This window comes from Urocitellus parryii, chromosome 5, assembly GCF_045843805.1.
Source record: "Urocitellus parryii isolate mUroPar1 chromosome 5, mUroPar1.hap1, whole genome shotgun sequence".
Classification (NCBI taxonomy): Eukaryota; Metazoa; Chordata; class Mammalia; order Rodentia; family Sciuridae; genus Urocitellus; species Urocitellus parryii.
In genome coordinates, this window is record NC_135535.1 from 70,136,827 (window position 1) to 70,155,305 (window position 18,479).

The 18,479-nt window shown below is 39.0% G+C and overlaps 1 protein-coding gene across 2 annotated transcripts in view; it reads right to left on the reverse strand.

The window, feature by feature from the left end:
- The window catches only part of Ano6 (anoctamin 6), a 192,331-nt gene that overhangs the window by 18,356 nt on the left and 155,496 nt on the right, over positions 1-18,479 (reverse strand). For both annotated transcript variants that reach the window (XM_026400643.2, XM_026400644.2), the window contains 5 exons: positions 17,412-17,637; positions 16,203-16,372; positions 15,758-15,855; positions 8,105-8,235; positions 1,908-2,113 (listed from right to left, as the gene is read on the reverse strand). In XM_026400643.2, coding sequence (XP_026256428.1) covers positions 1,908-2,113; positions 8,105-8,235; positions 15,758-15,855; positions 16,203-16,372; positions 17,412-17,637 — 831 coding nt within the window. The remainder of the gene's footprint in view (positions 1-1,907; positions 2,114-8,104; positions 8,236-15,757; positions 15,856-16,202; positions 16,373-17,411; positions 17,638-18,479) is intronic.

Here is an 18,479-nt window from a genome sequence, read left to right on the forward strand (position 1 = left end):
AAAAGGATTAGACATAGATTAAGGATACACATGTGATAAGTTTTCCTAGGGTAAATTTTAAGAAAATACAGCTGTTGGACAGGAACCTGTAACACCAATTAGCTGGCATGTACACACACACACACACACAGAGCAGCTTTGGAAAGTCAGCAAACCTCCATCTGTGCTAATGGAGTAGAGCCATGGCATGGATACTGGGAAAAGATGCCTAATACAATCAGACTGGAATGCTTGAGGAATGGGGAACTTGAGTCAATTGAATTTTCTGGTTGTTGAAGGTCAAAAGAAAACCCTTTTGGTTTCAAACCTTTTTGCTGAAAATTTTCCTAAAGCATACAAGTCCATGTTCCTGCCCTGCTTAGTGTACTACAGCATATTGAACATGACAGATCCAATTCTTTTATGATTGTGGAACTTGAAAGGCCTTTCATATTTCTAAACATCAGTCTTCATTTTGAAGCACAGTAGATGTTGAAGGTTCAGGGTATTTGGGTGAAGGGAAACTGACATACTCTATCAGTTGGATTCTGTGTGTAATTTGCAACTTCTTCCAAAAAGTAGAGGTAGCATGCAATTCAGATAAAAATTGAGGGTTTTGGGGTAGGTAGTAGGTGATAGCTGGTTCCAAATAACTTGTTTGATTATATACAATTGTAAACAGTCTAGATAATGACTGATTACAAAATTCTGTATTTCACTGCAGATTTTATACCTTTTTTTTTTGGCAAAAGAGGGTTACAACCATTATGTGAAGCTTTTAAAAATATTGTGCTGGTATTACATAAAAATAATTTATTACTAAACTGTCTTTGGGGCAAAATTAGGAGGCATGGAATAGTTAACATGTTGGTGACAATTATATGGTGAAATACAGTTTTGGGGTTTTTGAAGTACCTGTCAGAGGCTTCAGAGTCATTGTTAATGATGTTGGGTAATGAAGATAAAACAAGAGCAGGTAATATTCAATAAGGACCAGGCTCCATGCAGTTCATGCATTATTTCATTGAATAATTCCCTACACACAACTGAGTGGTTAGGGAATTCATTTTACAAATGATGATGAGGCTCTGAATTGCTTCCGCATGAACCAAGGTCACACAATTCGAGGTTCAGTGTGGGAAAACAGAGCTTAGGCCTACCTCACTCTGTAGCCTACAATGCTCAGGAACTCCCCTCCTCCAGAGCCTGGCTGTGGGTACTGCTGATTTCTGTTCTGTAGAAGTTCATGGGAAAGGCTGGGGACTCTTAATGCAGGCTAGAAACAACTGAATGTCCCCTCATAACTGGGACCCATGCAGGGCATGAGCCTGCTTCAGTTAATGACCAGTGAGGCTAGCAAAGACAAAGGGGTAGGATGGGAAAAGTGCTGAAAGCCACCTGTAACCCACCTCCTTGAAGAACTATTACCCTGGAGACAAGGAGGGTAACACAATTAGGAATGCACAAAGTGCTTAGACTTCATCAAAGTTAATATTTTAAATTGGTATTTTGGAATATATAGGAAAATATGAAGGGATGGTCTCATTTCTGGGTCCTAGAACTCTAAATGAATACATTCCCACGTACATGATAAAAGCACCTTTTGATAACTCCCTCTATTAATTATGAGGGTTAAAATGTTAGGAATATAATAGTAATAAGACTATTTAATTGAAACATTTTAGCAAATGAGAAACTATAGTACATTTGTAGTTGGTCTTAACTTGGTAAATAAATAATTATAAGCAAACAAAATGTTTTTAAAAGAATAATTAGTTACATAGCCTATAACTATGTTGCTCATATGCAATGATAGACTTGGCACTGTCCCATTTTATAAAGTACCAACCATTTCATTCCTTAGGTAGCATCCTAATGCATTTTGGGACATTTTAAGGTCTTAACTCTTTAAGCTTAGGTCTACTCACATTGGTCACCACAGCCAAAATCGCTATTCCTTGCATGATGGGCTGCCACGCGCCGATGTCTTGGGCCTTTTCTGGTACCATGCGTCTAAACTGCGTAGTCAGTTTCCATGCATCCACTCTTATTTCCAATATATTGTTCACCAGAGCCAACAGAGGAGCCAGTGGAAAAGAGGCCACAAATAAGGTGACGAACCCAAACTGAATAACTGTCAATGGAATGGACACACATCATGGAGTGGTGGGTGGATGGAAAGACAATATTTTCCTTTACTTTCATAAAGAAAGAGAAAGGCAAAGAACTCAATCCCAAAGAGAAAACACATCCGTGGTCAATAACACTTGTTGCTCAACAGTGAAACAATTTAAACAAAACACAAATATGAGCTTTCTGGAAAGATGATTAAATACAGCCTATTTCTTGCACTTATATTCACTTAATAATAGGAATATGCTGAAAACTACTTAATCAACCCTAACTACTTTAATAAACCATTTAAAGTACATTATTTATTCTCAGTGTAGAGACAACAAAATTTTGGAAATGATTTAAGATTAAAAAAGAAAAATGGTATGGAAGCATGAAACAAGAAATGTACTGTCGGGAAGGCTGTGCTCAGAGATGTTGGAGGAAACATGCTGAAAACAAGCAACTGAATGAGCTCCCCTAAGTCTGAGTGCAAAGGCAGAGCCTTCAGAGAATGTTATTACAAATCATAGAAAATATGTGTGGTCAAGGCGTTTCAACCACACATAATCCTCCTTTAGGAATCGTCCAGATGAAGTTGTTACAATCTATGGGTCCTGACACATCAAGAACCAGTGGAAGCTCAGAAGTTCTGTTCTCCTTTTCTGTAACTTATATGACCTTTGTATAGGAGGGGAGCAGAGATTTGGGGGGGGGGGAGGAAGAAAGAAAAACCAAAGATCTAGAAAAGAAACTTTTGGTTTAGGGCTTTTCTTCTCACAGGCAGATCTTTAGAGGGAATGTGTACAGGTGTGGAATGGAGACTGGAGAACAGGAAAACATTATTTATAGCCCCTTTCAGCATTTGCTCAGACAGGGATCAGGGACAACTCTGGCCAGGCCAGGTGAGGCTGCAGCAGGTGTGATTAGGTAGGAGGAGTTGGCATTTGCTTCTGGTCTAAGAGGCCGAGATCTGTTGTAGAAAGGTAGGGCTGAAAAGACAAGTCAGTCACACAGGCCAGGGAGAAGTGTTCATATTCACAGAAGTCGGACAAAGGGCCAGAATAGGTAATGTCAGAGTCGGCAGTGGAAGCAACATTAGTGATATCAGTGCTTGTGTCTGTGATTTACTTAAACCTCGATATACTCATCAGGCTTTGGGGCCAGGCAAGGACAAGAAATGTGGGGAGTGGGTCAGAGTCAACGGTGGTACATTGGCAAGTGTGTCCTACTGAAGGTGACCGCTCACAGCTGCCATGTTGGAGTGAGGGCCCAATGTTGCTAGATCTGATTGTTCAAGAAAGGCCAGAAATTAGGATTTTATTAGCAATAAATTCAGTTAAATATCCAGATAAGAAAAGATATCATTTATAACCATGAAAGCACAGACTACTTGAGAATAAATTAATAGGTAATGTTAAGACTTATGATAATTGACTTAAAAACAATGATGATTGAATGAATGGTAGGATATGCTAAGACTCAAATTTGGGATGTATCAAAATTTTCTCCACAGAATCATTTAGAATTCTAATGAATTCAGTTGATAATCCCAAATGGATTTTTTTTAAAGCCAAAAGGTTCAAGAGTTCAAGAGAGATAAATAGTTAAAAAGGAGGAGGAATGTTTGCCCTGACAGTATTAATACAGGACATTCTGAAAAATAATAAAATGAGAACAGCTCTAGGAGTTACTAAAGTATGCTGTAGTACTACTATAATTGAAACGGTGAAGAACTAGTGCATGAATAGATAGTAAGTATGAATTAAACAGAATGGTTTTAAAGAACAGATAAATATTCATGGGATTTACAATCAGCATTCAATTATTTGAGCAAGTAGCTAAGTCATTGGAAAAACTGGCATGGGGCTGTCACTTTTGACTCCCAAATAAATTCCTGATGAATTAACAATTTTATATTTTAAAAAGGCAAAAGAAAAACACCAACCCAGTGAGATCTGTTCTGATATTCAAATGAATAACTTTATAAGTGTCTTCTTAAACACCACCTCCAACAACAAAAAAACTAATCATTTCAGTAAGGCAAAAGCACCTATTTTTAAGACAAAAACAACCCCTCATGATCCTATGTTACTCTCTAATTCTTCCTTCTTCACTTTACAGTCAGGTTTCTTGAAGGAAGCATCCACTGTTCGTTCCTCCATCATGTATTCCCTCTTCGAAGCCCCCAAATCCTGCTGTGGTCCTCACCACTGCACGGGGCCTACTCTTATCAACTTTGCACTGATTGCTTATTCCAAAGCTCAAGCACGTTCAACTCTGTTTATTTGATCACTCTTCAGTTTCTGACATGGTCAAATATTCCCCTCTCCATGGAACATGTTTTCCTTGACTTTTGTTTTACTTTAATTTTAAAAAGCAAGTCAAGTCATAAGAGGGAAAAAATAAAAACCTCTTAAAAAAAAGCACCCCCCACTATTCTAGCAATTAAGTAGAGGCTTCGGCTCTGACATTTTCTGCCTGGTTTTCATTATGCCCCTTTGTCATTATGGCTTTTCTGACACCAGCTACTTTCCCTATTCCCACCCTAAATATTCAGACTCCTGGAAGGTGTTTTAACAATTTTATTCATCATCTCCCCTACAAATCGCCTCTCTAACACTTATCAAACTTGTCTCCCTATCTCTATTGCAATGCCTATGTCCTCTGTTTGGGCTACCTGCTGCAGCCTTGTGGATTATCTTCCTCCCAACAAATATGGACCCCATCCAAAGGAATATCTTCTATTGCCAGTATAATCTGATTTCCTTCAACATGACACAATTCTCTTATTTACCAGTATTCTAACAGATGGATGTTTCCTTAATAGTAAAGTTCAAGGCTCCTGGACAAGCATATGATAAGCTCCTGGCTTACCCGATTTTCCCAACTATGGATCCTTTGTTCCAGCCATATTTTGTCTACTTGTCATTCTTACAATGAATGTTCAGTGTTTGTGCCTTTTTACTTTAAAATGTGTCTACCCCTCCACATGAAACGTCTATTCCCTTCACCATACTTCAGATAACTTCCATTATCCCTTCCAAAAATCCAGTTCAAATATTATCTGCTCTGCAAGTCTGATTTGTAGTCTTCATAATATTTAGGGTGCTAAGCTCCATGAGGGTTGGAACCAAGTCTTACCTTGGTATCCCTAGTAACTGTTAAAGCGTTTGACACAAACTAGTGCTCAACAAGTGTTTACTGAGTAAACCATGAGATAGGAAGCCTACCAATCCTCCCCAGTTACCTAGCTGTCATTATGGAAAGCTCAACCTGCAGGTGGTAGACAGGAGGGCAGGCCTGAGTCTTGAAGGGTAGTGGGGGCTCTGGTGGGTATGGAGAGGAAGGGATTTGGTGCAAGGAGATGTGGAAAATCTGCTGACACTCATTGCCATAAGTTAAATGGAGAAAAAATAATATTGGTCAGAGTCATTGTTTTAATGACTTAAAAAACTTACTTGGAGATGGATCAAGTTAATACAGCAAGGTGAAAGAGGTAGTACCAGACACAGGTGGGGCTCACTTTGTCATTTTAGTGCACTTCACTATGGTCCCTTCCCCCTGGGAAGGTGTCCCAAATTGACGATAGGCTGGTTGTATTGTTGAGTACTCTAGGTACAGAATGATACCTATGGTTTCCAGATCTTAACACTGACAGACAGAAAACATAAAGGAAAACAGTCTAAGTTTTCAGCGTCGGGACCAAACACTTTGAAATTATTTGGGAGGCAATTTTGGATCACATCCCAAAGTTCCTCAAAGAGTGGTAGGAAATTCACTAAGAAATAAAAATTCCACTCAAATCACAGGCCTTGCCATACATAGTGTAATGGGTGGGGCAACATAAAGGTAAATCCACTAACGGTTGGAGAAATGCTCCAAAGTCACTTAAATATTTGTGACTACTAGGCTCCAGACTTGGGTGTTCCAAGGGAGGACTGAAAGACACAGAGGACTTGGTAGCCACCTCCAGTGTTATTGGTCCCACATGGAGAGAGGCATGAAGAGGATCATGGTAGCGAGTGCCAGTAAGGCCTAGAGGCAGGAAGCCACAAGGCACTGTGAAAAGTTGAGGGGCTCTGTGGATGCTCAGCAGGAATTGTTCAGGTAGAAAAGAAGGGAAAAGGGTGGTGGACTCCTGGGTCCTTGGCTGGAAGACGCTTCCCAAAGCAGCAGGAGCCCTAATTAGAAAGGTAGCTGGAGGCATCATTAGTGAACACGGGGAGACTGGGACAAAGCCGGCTGTGGTGGTGCGGCCGTTCCCAGAGGCTCTCGGTATTTATTTTTAGAGGAACAAAAAGAATTTCAAGTGCCTTGTGAATTGTATCTTCCACAGCCTAGAAGGACAAAAACCAGATTCACTCCACTGTTGAATATACAGTAACAGACAGCCTGTGCTCAGAAACTGATTACGTTTTCTAAGTTGTCTGGTATTATGTAGATAATTGGAAAACAACTGAATAAATCTAAAAACCTGTTTATAACAGCTGTGTTATTCTACCTTTTCTCCTAGGGAAGGACAAGGCCAAATCATTTAGTTCATAACTATTTTAATAAGCCTGTGAAAAACTAAAAGTCTTATCAACTCCCTAAAGCACGACTATATCACTTTTCTTCTCAACACATTTATTTGATTAATCACCACAGAAAAATAACTTTGTTTTTCTAAGTTTTCTTTTGGGAGGGAGGTTAAAATAACAAATGATATTTTACATCAGAATGTTGTTGTTATTAATGCCGATAATGGCTCCAATAAGAAATATTTATAATTATGACTCATTTTGAAATAACGGGTAATTGTCTTACAGGACTTTTGAAAGTAAACAGAATGAATAAATATAGCTTCTACATTATGTACTGCAGCTACACCCTTAATAAAACCTGAGTACAAAGAACAAGGAAAACAAAAAAGAAATTCAAATTAGACCCTGGGCTGCTGCAAAATATTGTTGACTGAAGAAGCCACAAAATGAACCTTTTTACTCACTGAAGAAAGCAGATGTGTTTCCATGTATAATGTATACTTTTGAAAGCAATTATTTTATACATAGGATGTGATTTAATAAAATCCACCCTCGATCTGCAGACTTGTAAATAGGAAATACAAAAGGGTGTCCTTGCCAACACACAAACTCCTATGCATAAATGCAAGGCCTGTCAACTAAAATTTTGTGCCTCTTTTTCTATTCTCCTAGCTTTAAAAAAACCTGCAATTCAATGCAGTGGTTAGCTGCAAGGGCAAACATACAAAACATGTAAATTGTTAGCCATCTATTAGATATGTGTGTCATGCATCCATTTAAAGGAAACTGAGAACTCAAAATTAGGTTAAACCTGAGAAACTGAGACCAAAAATACTCAAAGGCAAAGAGTTTCAGGAAAGAAAAGGGAGGGCCTGTGCTAAAGTAATCTTAATTCCACACCAGCAGAATGGTTTTCCATTTCCGAGGTCAATCAAGAAACCAAGTGGAAACCACTGAGTTGAAATAGATATGCTGTCCAAGACAGGAGCCAGGTATGAAAGGAGGACCTGGAATCCTCTCTGTGGTGAAGCTGCAAGCTCCTATAAGCTTTTTCTTTTTCTAATTTGCTGAGGACCTCGCCAAGAGGTGGAGGCTGGCCTCGAACTTAGCCAATACACATTTCTGATCCTATCAGCTGTGCCTGCATGGACTTCAGCCCAAGCCAGACCACAACTAATGATATTTGCTGAGTTTCTCAGACAACATGGTTAGAGGGCTTTGAGAATTAATGGTGAAGAAGGACCTCAATGAATACTCCGTTTCATTGGATAGTAATAATCTATATCTTCAAACATAAATATTAACAAAGACACACACAGCCACCTTATTTAAAAAGCTGATTGCATAATTTTACCAAGCAGAGGAAAAACATACTCCTCTTCATTTCAATATGCTAAATAATTATTTGGCTCTATAACAGATGTTTTTGGACTTTAAAACATGCTCCAACGTATTTTATATCACTTAAAGCTTCATAAACAACTTACTCATTTCAAGATACTCATAAAATAATCCCAGCTTGCCCATGGGCTGCAGATGGTAATCCTGTTCCCATCGTGGGGTTTTCTTTTCTGATCCTGAAACACTGTGGTACCGTCCAATTAGATTCATGATCCAGCTGCCAAAGAGATCAATTATAATTAGATTGTTATTAGATGAAGGTCATAAAAGTATTTCACTGCAATTTGAAATCTGAACATGTATTCTTCCCAAGAAATTGATTTCTTGTTTGAATATCATATTTCTTTTTATTTCTGTCTTCCTACTCCCCAAATATTTATCAAAATTGTAACTGCCTGCTTTTCCTCCGAGTCTTCACGTGGAAGGTTTAAAAAGATATTTTTCTTCATTTGATCAACTTCAGTTTTTTCTTGTTTTTTACTTCCTCTCATTCATAATGGTCTTTCCAATATGGACAGAATATGTGAGTTGGCAATAAGTGCTATGGAGAAAAATAAAGCAGGACCAGGACTGTTTCCAGGGAGGACTGGTGTGGTGGAGGATAGCCGGAGTGATATTTGAACAAGGACACGGGGGAGGTGGAGGGTAAAGCAGCAGAGGCAAGGGCTTCCTGAAAGAGAAACAGTGACTGCAGACACCCAGAGTCAGGAGCAGACCCCCACCTGGGAATACAGCACGGAGGAGGCTCCTGTGGTCCAAGGTTAGTGGGAAACGGGGTCTAAGAGATTTCCACTGTGAGCATTTGGATGGTTTTAATTCTGAGGGAAGTAGGGAGCCACTGAAGGGCACTAAGCAGAAAAGTGACAAATTGACATTAGATGATATAGCTCTCACTAGATAATATGGGACTACACAGTAAGCTGAACAATTTAAGGACCTGAGAAGTGCAATGCCCCGTTGAGGTCATAGGCAGAGCTAGGAGAAGCAGCTCTGCCTAGTACAGGGGTCCACCCTCACAGAGCCTTTCCTCTTAGATGTCATGTTTTTCTTTCTGAAAGCCTTGTGGCCCAGATCAACGCTTTCCCACTTTTAATGGCAATTTTTTTTTAAAAAAATATTATTTTAGTTGTAGGTATACACGATGAACTTTGTTATTTTTATGTGGTGCCGAGGATCAAACCCAGAGCCTCGCATGTGCTAGACGCGCGCTTTACCACTGAGCCACAATCCCAGCCCTTTAATGGCAATTTGCCCTGAAAGGAAATCTTAGTTGACAGTACAATGAGGTGTGCACGTAGTATAAAGAACCGTTGTCCCCTCCAGCCACAGCCAGCTTGTGGTCGACTTGTGGAGTTCATCAGAAGAGGCGCCGTAACAAGAAGCAACTTCAAGTACACATAGAACATCTGGCTAAGCTTTGGCTGATTTAACAACAGGTTTGTGTGAATTTCAAATTCTGACAAAGCGGAGGCCTCTTGGGACTATAAAAAGTTGCTGCAAGAAACCACACAGACCATCATGCTCTTCCTCGTGAGTACACACTGCTCACACACACGAGCCAGACTAAGACAGGACTGAGGTGCTCTCTGTGCTGGGATTCCCACTGCCACCCATCCCAGCGCTAACTCGGCCTGCACACTACCCAGGCCCTCCTCAGGGGAGATGCTATGCCATGGAACATGGCCCCGGCTTCACAATCTTTCCCCATTTGTATTTCATTGATTAAAATCATGGAGGCAATAGGGAGCTAAAGAAAGTGGAAGGGATTTGACTCGGATAATCCTGAATCTTAACCCATATTCATCGCTTACTAGCTATATTTACTTTGGTAAAGTTAAAAGAAAATAAGGTGATACTTCCATCATGTTTGGTGAGATGCTTGCACCCCTCTGGTGTAATATAAAATAGAGTGGCCACTTTGTTCTCAGTTCTTGGAGTATTTACAAAGGGGTGGACTTGCTAGGTACCGTGGTGATTCTATGCAATCAGTACGGTGGTTCCCCCAAAACGGAACAGTTATTCAAACACACACTTACACATCAATATTCTTAGCAGCACTATTCACAATAGCCAAAAGGTGGAACCAACCCAAATGTTCATCAGTGGCTGAGTGGGCCAATTAAACACCGATTCGATGGAATAATATTCAGCCATGAAAAGGGATGAAGTAATGCTATGCCATTCTCAAAAGGATTATTCTAGGTGAAAGAAGCTAGATGAACCAGTCACATATTGTATGATTGCATTTGTACTAAATGGTAGACCAGGCAACTCCATTAAGACAGCAAGCAGATTAGTGGCTGTCGGGGTTGGGTGGGGGGGATGAGGAATGAGCAGGTACCACATTTACTTTTGGAGTGAGGAAAATGCTTTAGAAATGGAGGTGATGGTTGCAATAAGTTTGTGAATGTTCTTGATACCACTGAAATGTAGAACTGGTGAATTTTATTTTTGTGTGTGAATTTTAAATAACATAAAATTCACCATTTAATTTCATGTGAATGTTGCTACAAATAATTCATACTTAAATATACAAAAAAAAGGAAGGTGATAAAACATACATTGTCCAGGGCTGCTGTCAGGATTAAATGATTCAAAACAGGTTAAGGCTTTAAAACATTTCCTAACACACCCATGGCCCCTGTATGGGATTTCCTGTTGACCATCACAGGCCACATTGGCTGAAGCCCACTGAATATCTGGCCTCCATCACTGGGAATCTTGGCTTGGGTATGCATGGCCACCTGGACCAGTGGTTCTCATTTCAGTACTCAGAAGAGGGATGTGGAATGCTTGCTAACAGTGCAGCTTCCTGTACCTAAAGCCAGGGAACTGAGGCACGTCCCGGGATCTGCAGTTTTACAGCCACCCCAGGGACCTTGTAACACAGCCAGTTCTCAGATCCACATATGCCCACCATCCTTCATGACACCTAATCTCAAGGTTATTTTTTTTTTATTGACATATTTTTTTGCTCTCCCTCCCTTCCAACCTCAGTCTCCTGAGTCTTCTCCATGTCCCCAGAGAAGCAGATATTTCTCTGTATGGCCCCAAATCCATCATCATTTGGATTCAGATGAAGCTTTTATCTTGTTGCATTACTAACTCATCTGGTGCTTTCATGCCTACTGCTCTGTCTCCCCACTCATCCTGGATCAGATGACAGGTATTTCCAACTAGTTTTCTTTTCTAGCTACACACTCTGAGCCTCTTGTTAAGCTGAACTACTCATCTGTAGAAGCTTCTACCCACTGTTTCCCTGAGTCTTCTGGGTTTTCTAGTGGACTGTATCTCTAATACTGTGTTTCAATCTTGACTACCTACACATGAGAATCACTTACAGAACTTTTAAAAATAGCCAGAGGGGAGAAGATCTGGTATAAGGCTTTTAGAAGTAGGGCAGTGGTTACAAAAGAATTTCTTTAAAAATTTTCTATGTATGTTAGCCTAACCTCATTATAATAATCTGCCCTTTACTTAGTACTTATGTAGATGTGATGCACATTATAGCTTTCTTTTGGACTTTATCATAATTAACCCACCTACTAAACATAGTTACCTATTCTGCTTAGAACATTCTACAGTGTTCCTTACTAAGCTTCAAAGACAAGCATCCCTTACTATCTGAATCTATTTCATGCCTGAGTTCACTGTTCTTGAATTTAAAGGGTAACTATGGGTAGTGAAGGCTACCTGCATTTAGCCTCCTCTGATTGTATGTCTCTGGAGCATCCTATAGCTAGATCACATCTTGCAAAAGGATACCTTTCCCTGTGTTTCATTTCTCTTATTAGTGGTGAATACTTACTGTAGAAAATATGGAAAGGAAGAAAATTATAATCATCCACTATCTAAACATCAAAAGACACTAATGCCATATGCATTTTGGATGTTTAATTATTTTCCTCAACATGTTACCATAAAAATTTTCAGAGTAATTTGCTTAACACAGGAATTGTACTAGCTTTTTTTTTTTTCCCAAGTATAGAATAAAGCAAATTCCCAGGAATGTCTCAAATAAGTGGTGCTTAGAAGGCCAAAGGGCTCCGAGTTTGTTCTGTGGTTTACTGATGCTCTGTACCTGAAGCATTTGAGGCACTTATCCATCTGATGGTTCATGCCAAGTGCCTGCTCAATGCCAAGGTCCAGTCTATGTATGAGAGACCCCATAGGGAACGTGGCCACAGTGCCAGATATGCTATTTCTCTGGTTCCAATTTTCTTAGTCAAATATATTTCACTATTTTCCTTTTGACATATTAACTTGACATGAAAACAGCTGCTGACTTAGAAAGGAAAGAAAAGCCTTACGTCTATTTTTGGGGTGAGTGTAATCCTGGGAAGCAAGGATGACTGTTATATCGTTGACATGCTAGGATTTTGTACAAACAATTGTAAGGAGAAGCCCCTCTCTAATTTGGCTAACACTTGGCATTCCCAGCTTTTAAACGAAGGAGGAGATCATTTAAAACATACTAAAGAAATTCTTTAGATCAGCAGTAGAAATATAGAAAGGTCACTGTAATTTTTAACAATGGACCTACTTGAAATGAAAATATAAACAGGCCGTACAGACTATAAATCATCTTATTTAAAAAACATCCCCTGTGAACAAGTTTCATTTTGTATGAATTTCTCAATACTAAGTTTAGGAAATCTACCCTCCCCACTACATTTTCAAATTGGAGAATAGTTCACTACTGAACAATTAATTATCAAAACTTGGGGTTAAATAATTAATATGCTTGGCTTAGAAAATGCTTTTTAATAATGTAAGAATAAGTTAAGACTTTCCTTTGTTTCTATGTGAAAATAAATATAAAAATAAACATAGTATTATTTGTGCACGACCTACTTTTACTTATCTGGAAAAATCTGAATATTAACTGAATGAAAGTAAGGGTTGTTTTCTGCACAGTAGGATTATAAAATATTAATTTCACAGCTAAAGCCAGAATCCCTTTCTGGGAAAGGGGTGGGAGAAGGGGAAGGTGAGATATTTTTGTTTAGAGAAAGACTCTGGAGGTTCACCCTGAAGATGGTGGAGGAAGAAATCCAGAAGGATGTACTGAAACCCAGTGTCAGTTAGCACTGCCCAGGAGGATGGACGGAAACCTGACTGGGGGAAGTGGGGAGAAGGAAGAAAGTTCAGGAGAGGGAGTTGAATGTGATGGGGAGATAGAGCAGAATGACGAGAGGCTGGAGAAAGAAGTATGGTAAATTTAAGACCTTGGTTGCAGAGTGGTATAAGGAATTTTTAAAAAGCTGCTTCTCAGCAAAACAATCAAAAGCATGAAGAGAGAGACTATAGAATGGGAGAAAATCTTTGTATATCCTGAAAATTAACACCTTATCTGAGGTACAGGTGGCAAAGCACTCAAGCTTAACTCACACACACACCAATCAATAAATAGGCAAAGGAACTAAACAGATACTTCTCAAAATAAAACATATGAATAGTCAACAAATATATGAAAAAGGTGTTCAATATCTCTGAGATTTCACCTTATTCTAATCAGAATGGTAATTATCAAGGATGTGGGGAAAAGTACACTAATACATTGCTAGTGAGACTGCAAATTGGTGCAACCATTCTGGAAAGCAGTATGAAAATGCCTCAAATCTAGGAATGGAACTACCACTTGACCCAGTTACATCACTCCTTGGTATCTATTCAAAGGAGATAAAATCAGCATACTACAGTGACACAGCCACACCAATGTTTACAGGAGCACAATTTACAATAGCTAAGCTGTGGAACCAACCTAGATACCTATAAATAGATGAATGCATAAAGAAATTATGGTATATAAACCCAATGGAATATTAGCCATCAATAAGAATGAGTTTATGACATTTGTTGGTGAGTGGATGGATCTGGAGACTATCATGCTAAGTAAAATAATCCAGTCCCCCAAAAGCAAATGTTCTCATTTGTGGATGCTAACAAACAACAAGGAAGAGGGGTAAGAGTAGACGTTCAGTGGATTAGGCAAAGGGAAATGAATGGAAGGGATGGAGATGTGAACAGGAAAGAGGGTGGAATGAATCTGACATAACTTTCCTGTGTGCATATATGAATACACCACAGTGAATCTCAACATCATGTACATCCATAAGACTGGGATTCTAATTAGAATAAGGTATATTCCATGTTTGTATAAATATATCAAAATAGATTTTACCATCATGTATAACTAAGAAAAACAAACAAAAAATAATTAAAAAATAAAGGGGGAGGTTTATTAAATTTCAAAATGTAAGTTGTGTGAGTTTCTGCCTTCATTCTCCAAACATCAGTAAAGCATGCTTGTTGGAAGTGATTTTTGGGAGATACTAGGGAGAGGGCTGGGCATACTCTCCATTTGGGTTGACATGGAATAGAGAAAGGTACAATACACAGGAGGGAAGACAGAAGAGAGATCTAAAGTTTTAGAAGAGCAGAAACTATCCTGGAAAAATAAGTGTCAGGGAGAATAATGGTCCTCCCAAAGATGTTACCCTCCTATTCCATAGAATATATGTATGTGTTAAGTTCCCTGGTTAAGGAACAGGGAGATCATCCTAGATGATCCTGGGGATCCAATATAATCACAAGGGTCATTAAAAGAGAGAGAAAGGGGAATAGGATAGACGGGAAACACTGCTGGCTTTGTGGATGGAGAAAAGAGGTCACAAGCCAAGAGATATGGGTAGCCTCTGGAATCTAGAAAAGGCAGAGAAAGAGATTCACCTGAGACTTTGGTAGGAAACATCCCTAGCAACACCTTGATTTTAGCTTAGACGGCTGACTTCCCAGACTATAATAACTTTATGTCATTTTAATCAATTTTGTGGCAATCCATTGCAGCAGCAAAAGGAAATGAATAGAACAGGCTCCCTGAAGTTCTCAGAGAATGCAGATGGCACTTCAGTGAAAATTTAGGACAGTACGATTTGTGCTAAGGTCTTCAGTATAGCTATAGCTTGTTCTCATTTTCTTGAGGGGGGGGGGAAACAACCAGTTAAGTCAAAACCTTTGTGGTTATTATTTTGAACAATTATCTCTTAAAGCATTATAGGTGTATCCCTGTGCCTTAGGAAGACAAAAGAGAACTTGTTTATTTTTTGATGTCCTGGGGGTTGAACCCAGAGCTTCAGGTATAGCAGGCAGGCCCTCAACCACAGAGCTACACCCCAGCCCTGAACTCTTTGAAAGCACAAGAATTTGCAGACATAGTGTCCTGGTATGGAATCCTATAGTAACTTCTTATTGCCCCTGTGAACTTGGGTAAAATATTTAATCTCTTTAAGCTATAAATTTTCACTGCAAAAGGAAGATAAAATAAGAATAGTTTAAAAATTAAGTGAGAAAAATATAAAGCATTCTACTGGCGCTAATAATTCAACAAATCACTATTTAATGACTTTAAAACATACATAAAGGGAAGGGAGGAGGCTGCTGTGAAAAGGTGGGGTAATGCGTAGTTCACATTCTAAGGAAGGGCTTCGCTCTGTGGCTGACTAATCGCAGCCTCTCTGACAGTTTCTTAAACAAGGAAGAAAGTTTTACATACTTATCAAACATTTTTGATACATATGAACTGTTGGACTATCCTGCCCAAAGACCTTTAATAATAGATTCTAATCCATTTGAGAGGTGGACATGCAGCTATGTGACTGTGTAGGTAAATTATTTCATCAGGTGGGCTGACAGACCTTCTGCCTGTTACCCAAGAAGCGACACTATCTGATACTCACGGAAGCAAGACTTCTTGTATGTTATTCCAGATTGCTTTTCCACCCATGATTATTATCAGTTGAGTAGTTAGTTCAAGGAGACAGCCACCTGGGTCACACTGGAATGTTAAAAAGAATCTCATTTAGATTATATTCCCAGTTAAACCCATCTATAATCAGTAATTTTATTTTTCTGATATTCTGTGTAGGCTAAAAACATCTTTAAAGAAAAGGAAACAAGGAGGAGAGCTTGGGTTTTAGTTCAGTGGTAGAGCGCTTGCCTAGCACATGTGTTTGATCCCTGGGTTTGATCCTCAGTACCACATAAAGATGAATAAAATCAAGGTACTGTGATCATCTGCAACTAAAAAATATATATATTATAAAAACAACGAGGAAATTGTTTTTAGGTAACAAAACATGAAGCAGCTTAAACTGTAAAAAGAATACAATTCTATTTTCATACCTCTTCATTTCTGTACTTTCCCAGCCAATACACTGGGTCTCCTGGGTAGCCTACGAATTTCCCCTTAAAGAATGCTATGTAGAAGCATGAAGAATAGTAGTTGACAAACTGGAATAAGAACATCTTCATGGTTAGGCTGTTCTCATAATCAGTCTGAGTCCTTGGGAGTTCTGTCGTTAAAACAAAACAGAAAAGAGATTTTAAAATTGTGAACAGCTTTGAAACTCTAATCCAAAACACTCATACATGAGTTAACATGTTGGGGGAAAAAATACAATTCACACTGTTTTCATTTAAGCTGTTTTCAATTCCTTAATATAGCCACCGTGTTAATTCCAAGTTTACACATTGTTAGAAGAGTTCTCACCACAGAATGCAATATCTCACGTGACAAAATGTGTGTGTGTGTACGTACACATCAGCTTTTTTTTTTCAATGATTTCTTAAAATTCACAAGTACTATGTTATCAAATGGATGAGGACTATCTCAGCTGTAAACTAATAGAACATTACTTTTTAATTGCCTGCTGAGTAATAATCTTTTGTCTTCCTGAATTGCTGTAAGGTAGGTCTGCTGAACACAACCACAAAACAAGGGGCATGTGGGGAACACAAAACAGGTCATCCTTCTAGTTTGGAATCTACATCAGTCTGATTGAATGGACTAAGTAGTCATCTAAGAACAGAGAAGGACCCAGATGTATACAGGGTGTGGAAAGCACTCAACTCTGACCACTAAGCAGCTGCCTGGGATACAGCCAGGGGGAAGAAACACTTATTTCAAAATGCCAAGCATTATATTAATATGAACAGCACGGGAGAAGACGGCAGCAGTGCGATTGCTTGTCCTCTGCACAATGAGCGTATTTGCCACTGGGACCATGACCTTATTCTACTTATTTGCAATAAAGAGACTATTTACTTTCAACAATAGAGTACATGATCTAATGTAATTGAAAATATTATTCAGCACTGATCTGTTTACACAGAGCTTGGACAGTATCATTATACTGTCTTTGCTTTGTCTCTCTTACTAATACAAAGCCGTTGATAATTCTTTTCCCATACAGGCTAGAGAAAATGTTTATGCTTGAAATTTTCTAAAAATTGTAACCTCCAAGAATTGAAATGGATAAGAGATTTAGTCTCTACTTTTAGCAAGGTTCTAAAAATGTCTCAAAAATTGCCTGAGCTACGGTAGGACCTTACCAAAATTAGTAATCATGATGGCCACTTTTTCATATATGGTGTTCAGAATCATGATGATGATAAAGCTGATGATGGACGCAGTGACGGACGTGGCTGTCTGTGGAGTCAGGTACTTCTGGATTGGGTCTGTCCCATTGATAGCACTGGGAAGTTTTGCAGAAAATACAATAAACACTGAGAGCCGATAGACAATGATTCCAATAACCGAAGCGATGATCAACAGGATCTGAAAGCACAAAAAACAGCAGCGTGAGACTCACCAGTGATCAGATTTTTACTGTTAAAAACTGGCATATTATTTACAAGGTACTTGCGTAAAGTGAAATAAATCTCACAAGTGCCACAAGTGGAGGAAAGTAGGGCATGAGAAAGGGAAAAGAATGATGAACATAGAAAGTGAGTACACCCACATATAAGATGTTAACAGGGGCTGGGCGTGATAGCGCACCCCTATAATCCCAGCGGTTAAGGAGGCTGGGACAGGAGAATCGCAAGTACAAAGCCAGCCTCAGCAACAGTGAGGTGTATGCAACTCAGTGAGAACCTGTCTCTAAATAAATACAAAATAGGGCTGGGGATATGGCTCAATGGTTGAGTGCCCCTGAGTTCAATCCCTGGTACCCCTCCAAAAAAATATGTTAACAGGGGAATGTGCACAGGAGTGAAAGGGGATATGAGAACTTGCTGTACTTTCTACATAATTTTCTATAAACCTAAAAATTGCTCTAGAAAAAAGTCTATTAAAAAGAGTGTTCTCATCAGACAGCATAAAATTGGAATAACTAGTGGCATGTTAAGGTAGAAGGAAAAAGTGTCTGATCATAGAACCAGTGAAAACATCCCTTCTGGGGTTGGGGTTGTGACTCAGCGGTAGAGCGCTCACCTAGTACATGTGAGGCCTTGGGTTTGATCCTCACACAAAAATAAATAAATGAAAGGTATTATATCCAACTACAACTAAAAAATATAAAAAAAATCTTCTATAATTAATGACTTAAGTTAGAAATTTGTGGGGTTTTGCTAGTAATACTCCATTAAGAAGATGTGATTTCTTCCAACAGAGAACCT